Source organism: Molothrus ater, chromosome 15 (assembly GCF_012460135.2).
Source record: "Molothrus ater isolate BHLD 08-10-18 breed brown headed cowbird chromosome 15, BPBGC_Mater_1.1, whole genome shotgun sequence".
Classification (NCBI taxonomy): domain Eukaryota; kingdom Metazoa; phylum Chordata; class Aves; order Passeriformes; family Icteridae; genus Molothrus; species Molothrus ater.
Genome location: NC_050492.2, coordinates 11,030,146 through 11,053,153, shown reverse-complemented (window position 1 = coordinate 11,053,153; position 23,008 = coordinate 11,030,146). Strand labels below are relative to the sequence as shown.

The 23,008-nt window shown below is 41.0% G+C and overlaps 1 protein-coding gene across 1 annotated transcript; it reads left to right on the top strand.

Moving 5' to 3' along the window:
* Positions 1 to 4,372: 4,372 nt before the first annotated feature.
* GFPT2 (glutamine-fructose-6-phosphate transaminase 2) lies at positions 4,373 to 21,870 on the top strand. Its single transcript, XM_036391352.1, has 19 exons — positions 4,373 to 4,428; positions 8,925 to 9,032; positions 9,678 to 9,776; positions 10,439 to 10,564; positions 11,141 to 11,199; positions 11,705 to 11,839; positions 13,221 to 13,282; positions 14,498 to 14,577; positions 14,858 to 14,975; positions 15,685 to 15,848; positions 16,347 to 16,442; positions 16,541 to 16,638; positions 16,981 to 17,101; positions 17,271 to 17,428; positions 17,565 to 17,679; positions 18,277 to 18,404; positions 19,058 to 19,225; positions 19,658 to 19,819; positions 21,016 to 21,870. The coding sequence occupies exons 1-19, from the start codon at positions 4,422 to 4,424 to the stop codon at positions 21,058 to 21,060; spliced, it is 2,049 nt and encodes a 682-aa protein (XP_036247245.1). The 5' UTR covers positions 4,373 to 4,421; the 3' UTR covers positions 21,061 to 21,870.
* The last annotated feature ends 1,138 nt before the right edge of the window (positions 21,871 to 23,008 follow it).

Sequence of the window (23,008 nt, the reverse complement as noted above, 5' to 3'; positions counted from 1 at the left end):
AGCTAGTTGACACCTCCACTCAGAGAACCATCAAAATTGCAAACAGTTTTTTCTTCTCTTTTGAACCTCTCAGCAGAAGAAGGGTGTTGCTGTTTTCACTTCAAAACCATTGCTGATTGTTTTCCAAACTCACTGTGGAGCTGAGATGGATGCAGAAGGTGTCCTGAAGCTCAGCCTGACCTTCTTCATGTGCCAGCAAGGTCAGCATTTCCTTTTTATATTTTCTGTGGGTGAAATTCAGTGCCACTGGAGTGACTCCTGGTTAACAGCAGTCACTGTTATCAGACTGGGAAGAAATCAGAGAGATCCAGACCAAGCTGTCAGCCCAAATATTCCTGAGAGCCATGGTAGGGAATAACACTGTCCCACTTTGTTAAAATGAAAGTGATGGTGATGAGAATGTTCAGAATTTGTCCATGTTTTAAATATTTTTTATTTGGAGTAATACATAAAAATGGCAGAAATGCAGAAGCCTACTTGTGGGGGATGATGATCTGTAATGTACAATCACTGCTTTTAGGCTCTCAAATTCCACATTTTGAAGCAAGAAATCTCTAAATAAATAATAGATAATTATATGTAATATATAAATACATAATATGTAATATATAAATATATCTGATATATATATATTACATATATACATATATGTTGAATATATGTATGTTAAATACATTATATATATAAATATATAAGATAAACTAAAATAATATATAATATAAACTAAAATAATGGATTTCATTGTTAATATAAGAACTTGTGCTGTGCATTCTAATATGAATCTAGAGACAGGCTATTAGTTCTCAGAAAATGTTGTAGCAGTTCAAAAAGGCAATTTAAAAGGAGTTTTATAACCCAGTCATAATCATGGAAGTGCTGGAGTTGGAAGGGACTGCCATTTGGTTACCCCTTGTCCTTCACACCACACACAGGTCACTCAGTGGTGACCCACAGGACAGGGTCTGTTCCAGTGGTGTCACCAGGGAAAGGGCCATAAGCCACCCTCTGGGGCCTGTTCATTGCATGATTGCTCCTCCTAATTTTTTTTTTTTTTTGTATATTTATCACAATTCTTCCCTCTGGCACTTCACATCCACTACATTTTTCCTGCCCCTGATTACTAATGAGAGGGATTTGGTCTTTTCACTCCCTGAGACAAGGGAACCTACTGGAACTCCTCACTAGGAAATTTGGTCCCCATGGCTGTCAAGGGCCAGAACAAGGTATTCAGAGATGTATCTGGGCCTCTTGAGTATGGAAATGCAGTTTGAAATAGGTGTCCTTAAAGTGCTGATGGCTGCTTTTCAGGGCAGATCATAAATGCTGTGAGAACTAGTATCTGCATTAGGCTCAGAGGGAGCCTAAACATAAATCCCTCCTCTTTCCAGCCACATAATTTTCATTGCCCCTCGCCTTTGCCCATTGGTGCTCCAGGCAAATTCCTCCTTACCTGACACTAAACCAGTGATACAGAGATCTCCATCCTGTACCCCACTGTTTCCTACTTCTATTTTTGATCACTTGTGTAAAGACAGAAAAAAAGGAGAAAGATGTAGCTGGGCAAAAATTCCTGATCCTTTGGGTGCCCCTGCAGGTTTGTGTTCAGACCTTAGTGGGAGGTTGCACCCCTTGACCTCCTTATTGCTCATCAGTTGCCTGTCTCTCATGACAGGAAAATTGCAACCTTCAATTTGCAAACTCTCTGTCAAAACTGCTCTCTTTGGTTTTGGGTTTTTTTAATGGTCTCATGAGAAGAGCATTTTTCCAGAGTATGGCAGAATTTCTGGATCCTTATTGTGCTGAATACAGTAGGTGATGCTTCAAAATATTTTGGCTTTTAGAGTTTAAGAAGTTGTGAGATGAGAACAGTTTGATCATCTCATCTGAGTGCCATAAAATGTGTCCTTCAAGACAAACAAACCCACTAGTAAAAAGAATTAGTGTACTCTCTAATGCACTTCCAAAAAGTCATGAGAAAGACAAATGGCATCAGAGAGATGTGTCTGAGAAGTGTTGACTGATAAGTTATCAAGGTGATGCATTAACCACTAATTAATGCAGTTCTTCCTAGCAGTTGAATCTCATTTTGTTTAGTTTTCTCCCTGGGAATGTCACATGGAAACATGAAATGTCTTGCATGAGCGGAATTTTGGGCTCTAACTCGTGATCTTTGGCAATTAGTATTGCAGTGATGTCCAAAAAAAATTCTATCTTTCCTACTGTCTGTATCACTCATTAGTTAAAATGCCCCACAAGGAGCAAATAAGAAGTTTTCCTTTATTGTCTATAATTTAATATAAATAGCAATGCTACTTAACAGACAGAGCTGTGATTAGGAATGTCCCTATTCACTCAGGCTGGGCTGGGGAAACAAGATCAGAGGCTACTTTAGAGGAGGAGCAGTTACCTAAACAGAGAAGAAAAACTGGAATGGAGTGTCAAAATGACTTGCCTGATGTCATGTGGCAGGTCAGTGACAGAGCTGGGACTGCAGTGGTGACAAATCACGGGCCTGTTTGGTCTTATTCTGGGAGACTGGGGGAAAGAAAATAATATTGGTTTTTAAGGAGCACAGTGTGCATAGCTGTCCACACATTAAGTGAAAAATACACTTAATTTATCCATTTTTACAAACTAATTTTAAAGAGAATTTAAAGGCTTTTAACTTTATGACCTGAAAATATTTTAAACCTAGTTTTTTTACTTTAAAATTGAAACAAAGTTTCTCTTTCTTAAAGTGGCACAAAAAGGTTTTTTTTTTGTAACTGAAATGTTAATGTTCCAATCTTTATTCATTCAACTTCTCCATCAAACAAAAAGTGACAGTTTGAGGGAATCACTGCTTTAGGTAGAAAATGACCTGCAAAATAAATGCAAGCAGAAAAGAGCCATTAAATTCTAGCTCAAATAAGGCATCTCACACTTGAATTTCAAGAACTCTATGAGATAACTGGGATCATGTCTATAAAATATTTTGGTACTTTTTAATAAGGAAGAAGAAACTATTTAATAAAACTTTGTGTATTTTTAGGTCATGTTTCTTTGAATAATGGCTTCAGCTGCTCTGTTCTGTGTCAATCCAAGTGTGCTGCAAGGCACTGTCTTTGAAAGCCACCATTCATTCCTTTTGTTTGGAGGAGCTCTCTGAGATGAGATGAGTTCCTTTAGAAGAAGATAAAGCTCGAGGCTCTGCATGGGCCATGTTTGCAGACCTGAGCCCACGCCAGGGCCTGTGGCCTTCCTGCTCCTTGCAGTGCCTGCCCCCAGGAGAGAGCCTGGACCAGGAGGCAGAGCTGGACAAGGCTCCTGAGCAGTTTCTCTCTTGCCAAGTACATGGAAGAGACCACAGGGGCTGAGCAGGAGTTGAAGCTGTCCCTCAGGTGAGGCTGGTGGCCACGTTCAGCATGGAGCAGGTGCTCCCTGTCCTGCCTGTGCAGGTGCAGCTGTGTGTCTGTCCGTTCTTGTAGCTGGAGCACAGGGGACACCTTCCCCTGCCCAGCTCCATGAGAGGCTGCCCTGGCAGGATGGACCTGTCCTGTTCCTTCATGGCACTGCGAGGTGGAAAAACGGAATCAGTGCACAAAAACTGCTCCTTGTGCTGCCCATGGCCACACAGCCAGGTCTCTCTGGGGTTCCTGTCACCCTGAAAATCCCTGAGTAGGCCTGAGGTGGACATGGGATTCATCCTGTCTTGACATGACTAGACGATGTAGCCTGGACCTGTGCCAGAGAAGGCTGGAGTTGGACTCCAGGTAGAATTTCTCCAAGGAAAGGATTGCCAAGCATTGGAACAGGCTGCCTGGGAGGTGGTGGAGTCCCCATCCCTGGAGGAGCTGAAGAAATGATTGGACATGTCGTTTAGTGCTCTGTTTGACCAGGTGTGATCGGTCAAAGGCTGGACTTGGTGATCTCGGAGGTCCTTCCCGAGCCTAATGGCTCCGTGACTGATTCCCCGTGCGCGGAGCTCGGCAGGGCCGCCAGAGCGGGATCCGCCACGGTCCCGCCGGGCTCTGTCCCTTTCCCGGGCTCTGTCCCTTCCCTGGGCTCTGTCCCTTTCCCGGGCTCTGTCCCTTCCCTGGGCTCTGTCCCTACCCCGGGCTCTGTCCCTTCCCTGGGTTCTGTCCCTTCCCTGGGTTCTGTCCCTTTCCCGGGCTCTGTCCCTTCCCTGGGCTCTGTCCCCTCCCCGGGCTCTGTCCCTTTCCCGGGCTCTGTCCCTTCCCTGGGCTCTGTCCCCCCCGGGCTCTGTCCCCTCCCCGGGCTCTGTCCCTACCCCGGGCTCTGCCCCCGCGGGGCCCCGGGCAGGGGCGGGCGCAGGCAGGGCCGGCCCGGCCCCGTAACCGGAGCATAAGAGCCGCAGGCGGCGGGGCCGGCCCGGCGTCAGCCGCGCTCGCCGGGAGCGGGAGGGACCGTGCGCTGCCACCATGTGCGGTGAGTGACGGAGCGCGGGCTGAGCCCGGCCAGCAAGAGACAAGGGCGGCTTTGTCCCCGAGCCCAGCAGCGTCGCTCGGGACTGGCCCCGCTGCATCCTTTTGGGGGGGTGGGAAGGACAGGGAGCGCCCGGCAGGTGAAGGTGAAGCCCCTCGGCCCGGCCCTTCTCCCGAGGAGAGGCGATCCCCGTTCCGTTCCTCTCTCCCCGAGCCCCCCGTGCCTGGCGGCGTGTCCTCGGGTTTTGGGATGGTCCCCGGGTCTTGGGATGGAAACGGTCCCGTTCCCGCTGCCCGGGGGTGCCCGGGGTGCCCGGTTAACCTCTGCTCCTGGTCCCGCTGCCTCTGATGCACGGGATGCGCTGGGCTCTGTCTTTCCTAATCCGGGACTAGGGATTGATTAATCGTGACTCACTTCCGAGCTGCAGCGATAAGGGAGAGTTTGTGGCTTTCAAACAAAGGCAGTGAAGGAGCTTAATTCCTAGCTGTTGTGAGTTTATTCACCTCATTTTTTCTAATAAAGATGACATGGAAAGATAATTCCTATAGCGTGTACACAATTGCTTCGATACGCTTCAGATCAGATGGAAATCAAAGTGTGGGTTTGGAAGCTGCTAACGCGATTTTATTTGGTTATGGAGGAAAGTTTGGTGAAACTTTGCAAATCTTTCCCTGACATCTCCTCTCAGGTCTGATGAAAGTAGAAAATTTCGCACTTGTACTTCTTAGTCGCCATCAACAAAACCTCTTTTGTGGGATGCAGGCTGATAGTGAGCTGGGTTACTGCTCCCAAAATTGTACTTTCTGAATTAGGTATCTTTTCCTTGCCTGCTCATCCTTTTCAATGGTAACCTCAAAAGGAGCAAGGAGCTCTGGAATCCTCTTTCACTCGAATGGAAAGCAGAGGTGATACTGTTTCAGCTGCTATTGTGTGAGCTCCTACGTGACAGATCACTATCAATGAGACAAACTCGGTGTCTTCTAAACAAAACCCCTCCAGGTGAGAGACCTGGCCCAGTGCCTGAGCCACCCTGGGGTATCCACGGCAAGCCCTGAGACATATCATGGTAATATAAAAAGCTTTGCATGTCTGGGCTGTGCATTGACTGGGACGTGAGGGTGTTAACAGTGTTCAAGGGGTTCGGTAGAACATCCAGCTTGGGGTGGAGCAAGTGACTCAGTATGAAATGGCAAAGAGCAGCAGTTCATCAAGGGTAAGTGAGAGTAGAGCAAGGGTTTTTCCCATCAGCATTTAGAAACCTTTTATATTACATTTGTTTCCATGAGCAATGTTCCCCAGCCCACTATGCTGATCTCTGTAGGAGTTCTAGAGGCTGCAACCAGCAGTTTTGAAATTACCTTTTTGTTGTTGTTTTTATTTTTTCATATCTTTCCAGGTTTAAGTGCTGATAATGGACCCTATTGTGTTTTCTTTGGCTTCAGGTAGCACGTGAAGATTTATAGCCCTTGGTTTATGTTTTGAAAATACACGGGTCATAAATTCTGCTATAAACATGCTCGTAAGGAAGCAAAGTCAAGATGTTATCGTTCTCACATGTAAAACAGTATAGCCAAAGTATTCAAGCAAAAGTATTCAGGGTTAAAAAAAAAAGTCAAGATGCACTTAAACTGATGACCTCTTTTAAATCAAAGTTAGTTTCATCAGGATATGAAGCTGAAACCTTTTCAAAGCTAAGTTTCTGGCATCAACTATGTGCTTAGGGGTATCCTTTTATTTTTCAAAAAGTAAATAAATTTGTTCAAACTTCAAGTATAGGCTGCCCCCTTGTCGATTTTGGTGAAGTCTTGCAATTGCAAGAGTTCTTGTGGAATTTTCCCACAGAAAAATACTCAATTTACTTTTCCTTCTTCTGATGCTCTGCTTGTAATCCTGAAAAGGGAAGCTCTAAAATCTTGATACGCATGTAAAGGGAGAGCCTTGCTTTCAGTGTCTGCATGTGATTGAAGCTGGTTTTAATTATGTTTTAGCAACCTTCTCTTTCTGTTTTTAGCATCTGCTTCTATAGGTAAGCCATACACTATTGACCTAGTTCATCCTTCTAAGCAAACTGTGATTATGGAAAGTTATAAACTAGATTTAGCATTCAGATCAAGAGGACAATGCCCTAGTAAAACACTTGGGTGCTTTTCCTAGATTTTATGTTTTTGAGTCTTCTTAAGGAAGCATGATCTGGTAATGGCATCTAATACCTTGGGGAGGCCATCATAAAGGAACTTGGTTGCATCACAAAACTCTTATCATAAGATGATTCAACTGAGATTCAGTCATACTGGTGTGCTTCCAGAAAGAATGAAGATACAAGGAATCTTTATCACAAGTTGTTTCTACATGAGTTGAGTAATGTGCTTTAAATCTGGCCAAAATGATGACTGAGGAGGGAAAAAATACGTGAGTGGATAAATCATTAAACAGAAACGTACTAGAGAAAGTGTTACTCTCAGTGCTTAGAGTAAGATTTATTTCCCTTAACTGGAAGAGTTTATAACATGTTCTTTGAAGTCAGACTGCAGCTTTTGTTTTCATTTTAAATGGCCTCTGGTGACTTCTGCATCTTCTAATGCACGTTGTGTGGAAGTGCAGCTCCAATTCCCTGGAAACAAGGATCTTTTTAACAACTGCAGCACACTGGTAGCATTGTAGGGATTGTCCCAGAGGAAGGTTCTTCCTGGAGCTCTGTGTAGTGAAAGATGCCACATGGAACATACAAGGATGTTGAGGCTCCAATTCATTGTGAAATCTGGCCTAGAAAGTAGAGCTGGATCTGAAATGAGGTGTGGCAATGTTTTGGAATGATGTTGAGAAATTCGTATTGAAGAAATTGAATGCTGCTTTTGAGGTCCGTGGTTAGTGCCAGAGAACGGTAAATATCTGTCTGGAAAAATGATCAACAGGCTCTCAGTCTGAAGTGACTGCTTATAACCAGAGGCATTATTTCTCAAAGCATCCATGAAGAACAGTATCAAGCAGTTCAAATTCCCAAATACCTCCTTAAATGCAACTATTGTCTTAATGTCTCCGTTAATGTTGGATGCACTAGAAATAATTAGGCTGAGCTTCTCATAAATCTCACTTCTGAAGCAGAAAAGTATTATCCACCCTTTAATCTTTCCAAAATAAATTCAGAGGCACATGTAATACTCTCTTTGTGTCACTGTCAAATCAACAGTATTAATGTCTTATAAACCAGTGTAGTAACCAAATTCACAGTAATATTTGTAAGGGAGATTTATTGGCATATCATTATAACAGCTTCTTCACCATGGCCATTTACAGTTCAAAAGCCTTAATTGAGGGGGAAGAGGGTGTTAAATTTCAAACAAAGGCCTTCTCTATCTAAAACACTTGTCTGAACTGCTTATCTGTAGAGCTCTTAAAGGCTGGGGTTTTTTCTTACTGTAGGCTCCAGTCCTGATTTGTTGCTCGGACAAACTGCTGAAACAGCGAAATGAGTTGTTTTTGCTTTATTGGGGTACAGATTTGCAAGAGTTAATAAAAGGGCCTAATGTATCCATATAAACACCAGAGTGGCACGAAGAGCAGTAGGCAGAGAAAAGGAATGGCTGTGTTTTATTTTGCAGGTGATTCTTTCATTACATCTTTTTCTAAAGACAAAACGACATCCCAAACACCCTTCTAATAAAAAAATGCCTGTGTACTTTAAATAAATAAATAAATTAATTAAAATTAGGGTGGGGAACCAAGCCCCAAACTAAAAAAAAAAAAAAAAAAAGCTGCTTCTTGGTCTCTGCCTGGTCTATTCAAGAGGAGAGGGACCAGGGAGTGAGTTCAGGGCACTCGAGGAGCTGACAGGGGCACGCCCGGGGCTCCTGTGCCCGCCTGGCTTTGGGATTGTGCTGAGGCAGCGCAGGGGGAGTGCTCGTGTTGTGGGTGACCCTGCTTTGTACCTTCTGTTTTGTTCCTTTGTTGTCCTACCCCATTGACTTCTGCCCTTTCCTCGTGTTTGCCTCTCCATTCTCTTTCTGCTGAAGTGGCTGTTGCATACAGGATTAAGCTGGAGCCTTTCAGAAATAGATGTTGTGCCTCGTACCTACCCATGGGTATTTAAGGCCATGACTTGGATTACAAAAGTCTCCTTGTGTTAGTACTGGTGAATATATTCCCTCTCTGAATGCCTGGATATGAAATAGATCACAATGTTCCCATTTTCAGCTGTGGTTTTCGTGAAAAGTAGAAGTTTTTTTTACCTCTCCTAACTGTTTAACTCTTGGGGGGTAACATGAGGAGAGTGAAACTCGCCAGTGAAGTTTATGTGTTGAAATTAGGCTTCTGAGTCCTTTATTGTACTTGAATTCTTTCATTTCAAAATGCATTAGAAGGAATTGTACTAAATGGGAGGCTGGGTGCCCCTAGGACTTCTCCCTGACACTAGTTTGAAAGAGTGACTCTGAAGTGATGCAAATTTTTAAAATAATCTCTCTGCTTCTTTCCCCCCTCCTTCCCCCTTTCTCTTTAAACAGGAATTTTTGCTTATCTAAACTACAGAGTGCCCCGCACTAGGAAGGAAATATATGAAACTCTGATAAAAGGATTACAGAGACTGGAATACAGAGGCTATGACTCTGCAGGTATGTTAACCAACTCAACAAATCAATCTTAGCAACCAATAGCTCATTCCATTTTGGGTTTTTTGGGTACTTTCAGTGTCTGGCCTCTTGGATTTTTCTTTCTTTATTCTACAGATTAACAGAACAGAACTAATTAGCTTGATTCTTGGAGTGCTCCAGCTTTCCTTAGAAAAGGACATAGAATTGGGTGTTTAGCTCTGTAATAAGATGGCTGAGGTTGTACGTGTAAGCTGATGGTTGAGGTTAGCACATGGAAGCAAAACAAACAGGGTGTGGAAAAAGATCTCTATAGAGGGCCGTGTAGTTTGTGCCTCAGCCTTTTTTGTGTATGTGAAGGATGGGGAAGATTAAACTTGTCTTAAATTTGAGTTAGCTCATTTCATCAGGCAAAATATTTCAGTTTGTTGTCAAATACAATTTGAGATGGCTCATGTATGTTTTAATCTGTGCAGTGGTTATAGACTTGATGTGGTTTCATTTGAACATGCACAGGTCTAGCAACAGATTTTAACTATATCCCTTTAAAGGATAATTTAAAAATACTAATTTCAGTGGTGTGTGCCTGTGTGTATTTTCTCAGCCTTTTCCTCATTCTAGTGTATTTCATGCTTTAAGTAACACTTATGACTGTGTCCTCTGCTGTAGGAGTGGCAATTGATGGAAATAATAATGAAGATAAAGAAAGATTCATCAAACTGGTTAAGAAAAGAGGAAAAGTAAAGGCCCTGGAAGAAGAGTTGTACAGTAAGTGTTAAAAATGACTCCTTTACTTTGGCTTCCCAGTCAGACACTATCTGACCATAAAATTGCAGTTATGATTTTGCATCAGCAATAACTGCATTGGGAAATCCTAATTTTTTTGTGTCCCTCAAATCTGCACTTAAAAAGCAAGCTGATTTTCAGATCTAGCACTGTGAAATTGTCAGTCTATGTTCCCTTCTTTTGGTTGCTCCTTTGTTCAGAACCTGGGCTCCTTTGGCTCTTTGCTCATGTGATTTCTGTGCTGCATGGCTGAAATGCTGAAACATGCACTCTGACAGAATTTATGGCCATTTAAGCAGCTGGCTGTCATCACAATCTGCTTTATGCAGTGCTTCCATCTGTGAAAGCCTGAAGTTGTGTTTTAATACGTTTACATTATAATTTGTAGTAATGGGGTCTGTTAGCCTGTCTGTGGCTAAAAATGCTCATGTCTTGGCAAACAAGGTTTTAATCACAGTAGCTTGAACTTTCTGAAGTATAATGTCAAGAAAACAAATGGTTTAAAAAAACCCCAAAAAAACAGAAGATAACTTTTAGATTTTTGCCTGTAGGAATTGTCTTTGTGTTTTACTAATCGTGTGTGTGTGAGAGAGAGGGAGAGAGGCAATATTAATTATTCAGTAAACTGAATTTCTCCTGTATAGAACAAGATGACCTGGATTCAAAAACAGATTTTGAAACACATTTTGGAATTGCTCATACTCGCTGGGCGACCCACGGAGCACCAAGTGCAATAAACAGTCACCCTCAGAGATCAGATAAAAGGAATGGTACGTAATCTCTGCAGCACTCGAACCACACAAATCTGAAATGATTCAATCCACAGAGCACAAATGTTCTTATTATTGTTATGGTATCTATTTTTGATAGTAGGGCTAAGCTGTTGCCATTCTATTTAGCTCAGACACGTTTAAAATGAAACAGACTCTTCTCAGGCACTAAAGCAACACTAAAAATTAATGAGATCTGTTTTCTGAAAATTGCAAGTTAATTGAAGTACAACATTCTTGTTTTGAAAGATAAGACTGAAAATGTAAATGTGTCAATATTGCCTGGTCCAGAAAAGGGAGATTTCATAGCATTCTTCACTTCGTGTGGTGCTCTACTAGGTGTAGTTTAGAACTCTCTCAATAATTTGGAACTGCCTTTGTATACTTTCAGAATTTGTAAGCTTCTGCTTGCAGTTGTCCATGTTGTGATAAACTGTAGGTCTGAAAGCTATAGCAGGTGGTTTCAAGTGTCATTCTAAGCTTTTTTTCCCCTTGTAATTTTGCGTTCTGAATTAAATATCTTAATTTTTTGTTGCTCATGAATATATATATTTTTTTTTTTTTTTTTTCTCTTAGAATTTGTTGTCATCCATAATGGAATCATCACAAACTATAAGGACCTGAGAAAATTTCTGGTGAGTCTGTGGCAACTCAATTCTAAAACTAGAAAATTAATACTCCCCCGAACTACCATCAGGTTGTTCATGACTTCAGTGGAACATGAATTCAAGTTGCTTGATATCATCTATAACAAAGCTGTGTGAAAGGGTCTGCCTAATAACGATACTCAGGAGCTGGTGAAGCACAATATGTTCCTGTAATCCTAAATGCAAAGTATTTATGAGCAGAGTAGCAGTTTGTGCTGAGATTCTCTGAGAGGGTTTGTGGAGTGGGCTCCTTCCTGTCTCTTGCTGCTTCACAGATGCCAAACAAGTCTTACTATGGGTCCTATTCCAGAATTTCCCAAAGAGTATCTATAACATAAGTCCTTGTATTTTATCTATAGTGATTTATATGCACTGGTCCAATGTAATGCTTCAAGCTCTGGCTGCAGTTTCTGGTGGGAGGCAGCTGAGAAACTCTTCAGTGTTTGCTGCCTGAAGATGGACACAATTCTTACTCTTCTATATGATATTTCAGGAGAGCAAAGGATATGAATTTGAATCTGAAACAGATACAGAAACAATCCCCAAATTGATCAAGTACATGTATGACAACAGAGAGAGTGAAGACACCAGTTTTTCAGCCTTGGTAGAGAGAGTTATTCAACAGTTGGTAAGTGGGAAATAACTTTTTTTCCCCCTGTACAACAGTATAAGCTACTTGTGGGGTTCTTTAGCATTTTACCTTATGCATTGAGGTCCTGTGCAGGAGTTCTTAGAATGATGCTGCAAATAACACTTTTAGGCTTCTAAATAATGCTTAATAGACCAAGAAATGAGATTAAAATTTTGGAGACTTCAAAGGCTTTTCACTGTTAAATCTTTAAATAGCAGTAGCAGTGGGTTTTGTTTGTTCAGTTTTTTCTCTTGTTTTGTTTTTAGCAAGAAGTTAACACAGCTTTTTAATGAAGCGGTTTAATTTAAAAAAAAGTAATAGGAGCCTCTGGGGTTAAAATCTCTCATAAATGGCAGTGTGTTCCTAAAGGTTATTCTGATCGTGTTGAAACACTGCTGTGATTCAAGTTTGGCCAATGCCTTGGCTCTCCTGTTTGGAAATAGATCTAACAAGCTGGACTGGTTTCCAAACTGTGAAGTGGGAATCTACTGTTACTCAGTATGTGAATGCTTAAAAACTTTGATAGATGCATTGCAAACTTGGAGAAAGCTGGCTTTGTTTCCTCCCCCAGTCTCTGGGCAGATGTTTTCCCTCCCCTTCCTGCAGTTTCTGAGTCTCCTCTTTAAAGCAGCTCTGTAGGATTCCTTGCAGCAGGGCTGGAATCCACACCAAGGCAGGGCCTGTGTGGGTCAAGAGGGAGCAGCCCCAGAGCTGAGGGGAAGGGAAGATTCCCCTGCCCCCAGAACAGGGGCAGAGTGCTCTGAGTGCAGCCCTGGGGGAGGAGGGGATGTCACCATCTCTGTCCTGCTGGCAGGGTGGGGGGGCTCCGCTCCTGCTTTGGGAATCTTCCTCCAGGAGTTTGCCAGCTGTGTTAGTGCTGTAGAGTTGTTTCTGTTTTTTGGGGTTTTTTTTTCTGTTGTTGTGGATTTTTTTGTGTTTTGTTTTTGAAATACATTAATGAGAATTTGCTGCTTGAACTAGAAATAGTAACTCCAGGTTTTTAGTTAAACTGCATGGTAATGCACTACAAGTAAAATTCCAATTGAAGGTCTTACTGAAAGTAAATGTCTAACAATCTTCATGCTGATTATGAGTAGCATCTCTGACAGTTTCATAACCTTTGCATTCAAGTTTATTTGTTTTATTTATAAAGAGAGGCTAAGTGCTCACTTCCTGATGCACCATTAATGTGCATGTCAGCTTGCTCTGCTCCATGGCCAATTCCTTTAAAGGTGCAGCCTGCCCTCCAGGAAGAGACTCCTGATAGCAGCTCCTTCAGTGCCTCTTCAGAGAGGGGCCTCACTTTAATGAGATGCAACTATTTGAGATAAGTTCTTTAGGATCTTTTTTTTTTCTCCTTTGTATTCATGGTTTCCAGGAAGGTGCTTTTGCATTGGTTTTCAAGAGCATCCATTACCCAGGTGAAGCTGTTGCTACCAGGTTAGTAAAAGTCCATTTTATACATAATGCATGCTTTTTATTAGGTTAAAAAAGGCCAGCCTCTTAAAGATACTAAAATATTGATGTTTAAAGTGCTTAATTAACCAAAATCAGTGAGTCAATAAAGAATCTCAGTGTATCTAGTGTTTCTAAATTTGTATTAAGAGCATGCTAACATTTTTCCTCTATCAAAAAGGGGAGAGGGATATTGTTCACTTTTAGTTCTCATTGAGTAAAGACTGAGATAAGTATATTCATGTGGGCTGAAAGACCATCATAGTAACAGGTTACACAAATAGAGTTCCATAGCTGTCACAGCATTTATGGCGTCTTTCTGTGTTAAGTTCTACTTTTATTTATGACTTGAAAAACAACTTTCAGGAAATGTAAAGATATTAAAATAGCAAGTGACATAGCAAGTGATTAAAATAGCAAGTGATGGGAATAAAGACTGTTTTATATTACAACCCAAAAGCCCATTGCTTCAGTGGTCTAAAATAAGACTACATTAAAATTTTGAAAAAGCCAGCTGTACCATCACTCCAACTGAAGAACATCTTCTGAAATGAACTATTCTATATGTGGTTCAGGTTTGGGTTTTTAGGGCTGAGGGATTTAAGAGAAGCTAATCTTGTAATCTGAGTGTGACTTGTTCTTTTATTCCTGTGATATTTTTTTAATAAGGTCTTCAGTGACATGTAACCCATATAATTAAAAAAATATCTTAATATTCTACAGTTTCAGAGGTACAGTAGGGATGGTTGATGTTTCTGAGTTCGAAAGGCTAAAGAGTGTAACAGTACTTCAATTCTAAAGAGCACAGGAGCTTACTGTTGTCTCACTTGAGAGGCAAAGTAAGCTTTGGTTCAAATTGGTCCCTGTACTAAGATGTTTTCTGATTACTGCAAAGAAAACAGCAGGTTCATATTCACATTTATTCACATATATTCACATTTTCCTCTACCTGGATGTAGTTTACAGGTATAGAATCACTAAGGCACATGGAAATTACTTATATAATAATGTTTCGTGCATCTTACAGAAGAACCAAGTTTATAGAATTGCTGCCATGTAATGGCCTTAGGATCATGGTTAAAGGAGGCTCTTCCTGTTTAGGAAGCTGGATGGGATATTGTCTTTTCAGCTTCACCGATGTCTGGTAACTTCTTTGTATGCACATTTCTCTTTATAAACTTTGTGCTTTCCTTTCTCTAGGAGAGGGAGTCCTTTGCTCATTGGGGTTAGGAGCAAGTACAAGCTCTCAACTGAACAGATTCCAGTTTTGTATAGAACATGTAAGTGGATGAATCAAAATACATTATTTTTAAAAACTAAAATTACCGTTACTTTATGATTAGAAATTAGATTAATTCGTTTTTGTACCATAAAACTACCAGCTGATGCCCCAAATAGCTTTTTGGCTGGGGATATGTTTATACTACTGAATGTGTAGTCCATGTGAAAGTCCCATGCCTCAACCTATTTCTGTAACTGTGATACCCTTAACCTGTATAATCTGTAATCTTAACTGAACAGAACTGAGTTTGCATTTAGAATGTCTCATTTCTTTAATAGGCAACATTGAGAATGTGAAGAACATCTGCAACTCCCAAATGAAAAGACTGGACAGCTCAACCTGCCTTCATGCTGTTGGGGATAAGGCAGTGGAATTCTTCTTTGCTTCAGATGCAAGGTAGTAAAAGTACTTCAACTTTGCTGAAAATACTGGGTTTTTTTTGTTTAAAAGTGAGATAGTTCTGGAAATTTAAGCTGCCTTGCTCTTGTACAATGGATTTCTGAAAGAAGAGCTTTTTAATCCAGGTAACATCAGAAAGCCCCCAGGCTCAGGTGCTTGAAAAATGTGAAGGTTTGTCAGCAGCATTTGAACTGCAAATAAGTGCAATATCTGCCATTGGCTGACCTCTATGTGAAATACATCCAGTGTAGGAAAGTAATTTGGGTACAAATGGACACTCATCAGCTGAGCATTTGGGAAGAACACGGGTTAGTTGGGGTTGTGATGTTTTCAATTCAGATATTGGAGGAGGAAAATAGTGGTGTGGTTCCAAACTGGGCAGGAACCTGGACATCAGGCACACATTTATCTTGGAAGAGAGAGACCAAGAGTGGGACTGTAGCAGGATCCATCAAGGACACTGGGAGGCATCTTCAGACCAGCAGGAATGGATGCAGTGGTTGCTGAGCCTCCTGCTGTGGGTTGCTGTGAGAGTGCAGGAGGAGCAGCAGATGGAGCCATTGCCCTTAGGATGGCTCTGTTTGCAGTTCTGTCCTAAAGGAAGAGTGAAGCAAGGCTGGAAGAGCTCTTGTGGCACATTTAATTGCTTTGCTATTGCCAATTCTGACATGTCAGGTTTGTCTTGCTTCTGTTTTTCTCTCTGTAGTGCTATCATTGAGCACACCAACAGAGTGATTTTCTTAGAAGATGATGACATTGCAGCTGTAACTGACGGGAAGCTCTCGATTCACCGCCTGGAGCGTTCAGCTAGTGATGATCCTTCCCGGGCCATCCAGACCTTGCAGATGGAATTGCAGCAAATCATGAAGGGTGGGTTGAAACATCTGTAAATGAGTATCATCAAAAATGGATAGTTACTGTTTGTGTAGTAGACGAGGCAGCAGACTTCTAATTTGATGTGACAATTGCCTTTTATTCAGGCTGTTTGTACTGAGAGCTGACAATTTCAAGTTTTGAGACCAAGAGAGAATGGGCAGTCTGGGACCCTATCCATTTTAGCCTTCTATTCATTCCAGTATCTAGTGAAAATGTAACTAGTGTTAACATGTTGTAGTTATTAGCAAAGTTTGACTATTAATTAAAAATTGAAGGGGAGCATTTCCTTATGAAGGAATTTACTTACCTTGTCAATATGGGGAATTGGAACCAACCAAATAAAGTGACCTATCCATCCTTCCTTTCTTCTTGCCTATTCTAAGGTTTTATTTAGGCTAACACAGTCAAGTTAGTCTTAAAAGTTCTCTTTGTAACTGGAATAGACTTAAAATAACAAACCTAAGCATTGCCATCTCATGTTTTTATAAACAGGTAACTTCAGTGCCTTCATGCAAAAGGAAATTTTTGAACAACCAGAATCAGTTGTCAACACAATGAGAGGCAGGGTGAACTTTGAGAGCAGCACAGGTAATGGAGAACAGTCCTTCAAACTGCACTAAGTTTGAAATTTGTAAATGTGCTATCTAGAAAATGAAAACCACCATTGTGTGTTTATTTGTTTGCAGTTCTGCTGGGGGGGCTGAAGGATCATTTGAAAGAAATCAGAAGATGCCGAAGACTGATCATTATTGGCTGTGGGACCAGTTACCACGCTGCAGTGGCTGTATGTTCCCAGCCTTGGCTGAAATGCATTTATAACTTACTTGCTGGAGTTTCAGACAATAGCTTTTCATCTGCTTTTTCTTCTATCTCAGACTTTGTCTTTCATTGAGGGGTCTCACCCTTTTATTTAGCTTTCCTTAGTGCCACATTCTTTATTAATGCTCCAAGGCCATTAAACACCTTTCTTGAAGTTAACTTTTTCCACCTTGGCTTTTAAAGCTCTAGTGAGTTGTAATTACCAGCTTTTCTAATAAGAATTCATTTAGATTTTCTCTGATTTGTGCAGTGTCCAAATGTTAGTGAGTGGCAATATTAACAAATACTGTGTTCTGCTTGAATACAGACTCGACAAGTCCTGGAAGAATTAACTGAATTACCAGTGATGGTGGAACTTGCCAGTGACTTCCTGGATAGAAACACACCTGTATTCAGGGATGATGTGTGCTTTTTTATAAGCCAGTCAGGTGAGCTGCATTTGCTGTTGAGTGAGTGCTCTAAGATTGCTTTCCATTGCACTTTGCATCATATATGTGTGGGTACAGTTATTTAGAACACACTTGGGTAGAATTTGATGCTTTTCAGGAATCATTATCATCTCTGCCAACCTGAAGTGAAGGTGTGAATGTTTTCCAGGTGAAACTGCAGATACACTGATGGCCTTGAGGTATTGTAAAGAACGCCGTGCTCTGACAGTTGGCATCACAAACACAGTTGGAAGTTCAATATCCAGGGAGACTGACTGTGGTGTGCACATCAATGCAGGGCCTGAGATTGGTGTGGCAAGCACAAAGGTAATTCCTCTTCAGTGTTTGACTTTCACCCTTCAGCCCTGTGGAACACAACTCAAATTTCAATTGCAGCACTTCAAACTGAGACCATATTCACTCTCTGCAGAATTAGCTGCTAAATGTTTTGTTTTGTCTGCAGGCCTATACCAGCCAATTCGTGTCTCTTGTAATGTTTGGCCTAATGATGTCTGAAGACAGAATTTCCTTGCAGAAAAGGAGACAGGAAATCATAAGTGGACTAAAATCATTGCCAGGTATATTGATATTTTGGGTTTGAGGAGGCGTAGGGGATGTTGGCAGTGTAAAATACTACTCAGGGATATTTCTTTCTCATTAAAGTTTCACTCTCCCCCTCATCCTGAAAGGCAAACAACATGAGAAAAATGGACTGTTCACTTCTGCGCTGTTTGCCAATTTCACAAGTGCTCTTCCAAGAAACTTGGCAGGAAGATCGGAATTTTCAAGGGTTGGGTTTTCTAATTACAATAAAGTAGTTTTGTATGAGAAATATTACTTGATCTCCTAAATTCATCGTTTGAAATTTTTAAAAACTCCCACTTTCAATCAGGATAAAATGAAACTAATTCAAGGTGATTTTTACATGGATATTTCACAACTTCCTTTAGAAATTCAAATGGGATGTATGAGCACTGCTTATACCAATAGTTGTTTTACATTTATTACTGTAAGTAAGGCTGGAGAAAATATCCTTAAACTGCAGTCAAATTTGCTAAGTTAATGGCTGAATTACATTAAGTGTATTTGTTCTATTAGATAATTAGAACATTCTAGTACAAATGAACTATTTTTTCCAGTTAAAAAAAAGATTTTTTTTTCCTGTGCCTCAACAGAAATGATTAAAGAAGTCTTGTCCTTGGATGAGAAGATACATGATTTGGCTCTTGAACTGTACAAACAGAGATCGTTGCTGGTTATGGGCCGTGGATATAATTACGCCACGTGTCTGGAAGGAGCTTTGGTAGGAACTTCTCAATATTCTTTGATATCATTTAAAATGAGATTTTATGCCTTCTGCAACATGGTTTTTCTAATATTTCATGTTATAATTTCATAATTACAATTTAATTCTACTGCAAAAAAACTATTTATAACCAGAAGCATTTAAACACATACATAAGGTGAACCTGGATCTGATACCACTTTCTTGTTTCTTTCACATCATAAACATAGTGTTTAATTAGTCTATTTAAAACCAAGAAATTAACAATTTAAGTTGCTGACCCATTTGGAAAACAACATCAAAAAAATGCAATGTGCTAATGTTGAGAATAGATGCTCATGCATGAAAGTCATTAATTATGTTATGAACATCCTGCTAAAATGGACACGTGCCCATTGCTCAGAGGAGTTGGGTGTGTTAAAGGCAGACTGCAGCCAAGGCTGTGCTGGGTGTTTGGTTCCTAAAATTCCTCTGGTTACTCCATGTGTGGGTGAGCTCTGCTGCTGCCACAGCCTGCTAGAAATCCCAGCAGCCACCTGTGTGTTTTCACTAATACTTGATACTGGGTAGATGTATTTAAGTGGCAGAGGCACAGCCTTGGTGTTTTGATTCTTGTGGCTGTTGCTTCTCAGCTGATTTAGTAATAACTTGAGGCATTTCTTTTTTTTTAGAAAATAAAAGAAATCACCTATATGCACTCAGAAGGTATCCTGGCTGGTGAGCTGAAACATGGGCCCTTGGCCCTAATAGATAAACAAATGCCTGTTATCATGGTGATCATGAAGGATCCTTGTTTCACCAAGTGCCAGAATGCCCTGCAACAGGTCACTGCTCGGCAGGTACAGTGTTCAACTGATTCACTTCTCCTGTGCCATAGGAAAAGAGATGGTGCACACTGCACTGCTGCTGGCTGTGCACCTGGAAAGGGATGTACTGCTGATTATTGTTAATTATTAAGTTATAAATAAGATGCTACATCTGCATTGCAGGTTGTTATTACAGGTTAATATCAGTAGTGAAACCTGCTTTCATATGGCTTGTTTGTTTTGGGGTCTTTCTGTTTTGAAGCAAATGGAATAATGTTTAAACTCTACAGGGTGAAAACATTCAAATCTTACAATATAGTGAAAGTCAAGAGCCATTATGCAAGACTGGCATTGCCTTTGTTAGCTACTTGAGTGTGTTCAAACACATACAGACACGCTGTAAACAATATTTCAAAGCAGGTCGAGGCTATGTCTTCACATAACAATGCAAAAATTTATTTTCAGGGTCGTCCAATCATTCTGTGTTCTAAAGAAGACACTGAAAGCTCAAAATTTGCCTACAAAACCATTGAGCTGCCTCATACAGTTGACTGTCTTCAAGGGGTGTTGAGTGTCATTCCTCTTCAGTTACTTTCATTTCACCTGGCTGTTCTCAGAGGATATGATGTAAGTATTTTCTATATTTAACACTCCTTTTAATGCAGTTTTGAACTTCCTCCTACCAGTGTAAAGTGAGAGACCCAGTTATATGGCATATCTAAGATTCACTAGCTATGAAAATAGCTAGTGAATCTCATAGTGAGTGGGGTTATAGAGGTGACATTTCAGTGCCAATTCTTCAGTTTTGTATTTTTTAATTAGTATCCTTCTAAAAAAATTATAAAGCTCTTTAGCTGGTTAGTTAAGAGTGCAAATTGGGACTTTTTCAGAGAACCTAATCTCAAAATATGGTATTGTACTTAAAATAGGTCAGTGCTTTGTACACCTTGGTTTGTTGATGTATCACTTTGACAATGATGACTGCTTTGGAGAGGTATCCTGTGCAAAACAAACATGTATTTGTTAGGAGGGTTTTGGAAGCACAGATGAATTCAGCTGCTATTGGAGTTAAGACCCAATATTGCCGGGTGGAACGTGCCTGGCTCGTCTGGCCTTGCTGCTGGACCAAAGGCGGCAGCCGTGGTGGTCTCAGCCCAGAGACACCCCTGGCTGGCTGGGTGTTGCAGCTGGCGCTTGGGACAAGTCCAGGCAAGCAGGAACTCGGGTTTGCCTCTGGTGGAAAGGCTTTAGGCGATGGTGAAGGACAAGGAAACGGGTCCTGCTGGAGGGTTTGATCCAGAGCTTTATTCCTAGCACACAGGCTTCTGAATGTTGCAACAGCTCCAGCAGAACCAAGAACCACCTGGTCCCTGTGTCTTTTAAGCCCGGGGATAGGGGGAGAGAAGGGGTCTGAGTGCCACCAACCAGGCAGGAGGGGGGAAGTCTCAGGGGCCAAGTGACACCTGGATAGGCCAATGTTGCCAGGGCTGAGAGGCATCTTTTGAACTTTGTCAATCACACTATGCCCTTGCTGGAATGTTAAGATTGATGGACAGCACTTAGCAAGGGGGCAAAGGGGAGGGGAAGGGGGAGGTTGTTGGCACACCTGAGGGAGGAACTGGGATAGCTGAAACAGGGTATTACATCACACTGCAGCAAGCTGCAAGTCATTATCTGCAGATCTACAGCCTGTTGTGTGTGTTAATGTGTCTAGAATCAAGCAGAACTCATTAGGAAGTCAGAAAAAGCACACTAAATGAACTGTCAAATGTAGAATTGTTAGTATTACTCTGCCATACTGAAAGCCTGTCTCTTCATTCTAGGTGGACTTCCCAAGAAATTTGGCCAAATCTGTTACTGTAGAGTAACAGCCATGAACAGCTGATGTCTTTGCCACCAGACCTCTGAGTTATACTTGTAGAATGTGTTGTTCTGAATTGATAGGTAAATGTTTTTTCTTAAAAGAATGATAGTGCTAACTGGAAGGTGTCAGAAGGATTTATCTTGCAGCTTTAAAAGCTTTTGATGTGCCTTGTACCCAAGTGCTTTTGCTCACAGCAAATACTCCTCTAAGTCCTGAAATTACCAAAGAAGATAAAAATTGTTTACACGTGGTATACTGAATGAACTTTTTTACTGTGCAATATATATATATATATACAGCTCTCTCCAGAGTAACTGTGAACATTTTTTTAGCCTACACTACATAACTAGTTTCAAAGATATAGTATTTATAAGTACAATTTGTATAGCTTTTTTTAAGTTATTTTTTTAGTACATTGCTTATCTGTAACATTGGTAATGCTCAGAATGTAAATACTGAGCGTGTTGATACTTCTGTACAGTCATTAGGGATTTCCTTCTTCAGCCTCAAACTGGAAATTTGTTGTCCTCTCTTCTTTCCCAGCTTCCCTTCCCCCGTTGCATCTGTGTTTCATATTTAACCAGTCATTTGCAAAGTTTGGCCCTGGCTGTAAATTCCCAGCTATGTTTTCAATTTCTGCTTCTTTTAACTATTTTGAAAAGCCAGAATGGTATTTGTTTTGTATGCCACCCCAGCTCTTATTTGCATAACATGTATAGTGCAACAGAATAAGGGAACTGGATGTCTTTCAAGTGATATTTTTGTTTGAAGAGGGTACAATGAAATGACAATGCAATTAAAAGATTATATAATTCTTCTTATTTTGTGGTTTGGTTTTTTGTGTGTGTATGTGTGTTTGGGTTTTTATTTGTTTCATTTTTGTTGTTTTGATTTTTTTTTTAACCTGATGACTTCTATGTCAGATCTGAAGAAAGTCCTATTTTAGTACCATATATATTTGCAAAAGCACACACTTTGATAGCTGTGAACCAACTTGCAGTAGGGGAGAACCTATAAACCTGCAAAAAAATAAGCTGGACACACACAAGAAGTTCTGTGCTCATTTGTTTGGTTTTTATTTCCAAATGGCCAGAAAGCATAGGATTTCTTTTTTCTGCATTTTATTAACTAACTATTTCACTAGTGAAGTTTCTGATATTCCTCTGCAGGCTTGGTTCTAAATGAAGGTGTTTGAATGTTTATTTAGGTTGAGAGCTTGAAAGTGTTACACCAGCTTGTTATAATAGCAGCTACTTACTGGAAACCGCCCCAGTACTTTTTATTACCACATAATAAAACCAAAATTGTAACATAAAATATAGTACTAATCTGACCTAAATGCCAAGAACGTGTAACTCTGTATCTAACATGTTTTGGAAAGTGATGAAAAGGCCTCTTTTACTCTTGATCTAAAATTAATATTCCCTTCATATTAAAAAGTGGAACTATCAAAGCATATTAAGGTAATCTAGTCTATATGTGACATTAAAGTGATTTATTAAAAAATTACAGGTGCATTTTTCTAAATTAATCTGTGAGAACAGAAATCACAGAAATGAAAGCTCTCATCAGTCCTAGGAGAGGTGGCAAATTGAGTTTATTTTTAGGCAGCACCTGTTTTAAAAACAAGCAGTCCTCGTGTCAGGGCGGGGGGTGTGTAATGGAGAGAAGGCTTATGATTTTTGCGTGGGCTTGAAAATAGCTTGGGGAGAGAATAAATTCCTTCCCTCCTGAGCCATGGCTCTGGAAGAGCTGAGGGAAGCCAGGCGGAGGGGCTGTGCAGAACCGGTGGGCCAGGGCCTGCTGTGCTGTGGTGTGTGGTGCTGTGCTGTGCCTGTGTGGTGCTGTGCTGTGTGGTGCTGCGCTGTGCCCTGCTGTGCTGTGCTGTGTGGTGTTGTGCCCTGCTGTGCTGTGCCACGGTGCCAGGCTGCCCCTGTGTGATGTCACCGTGC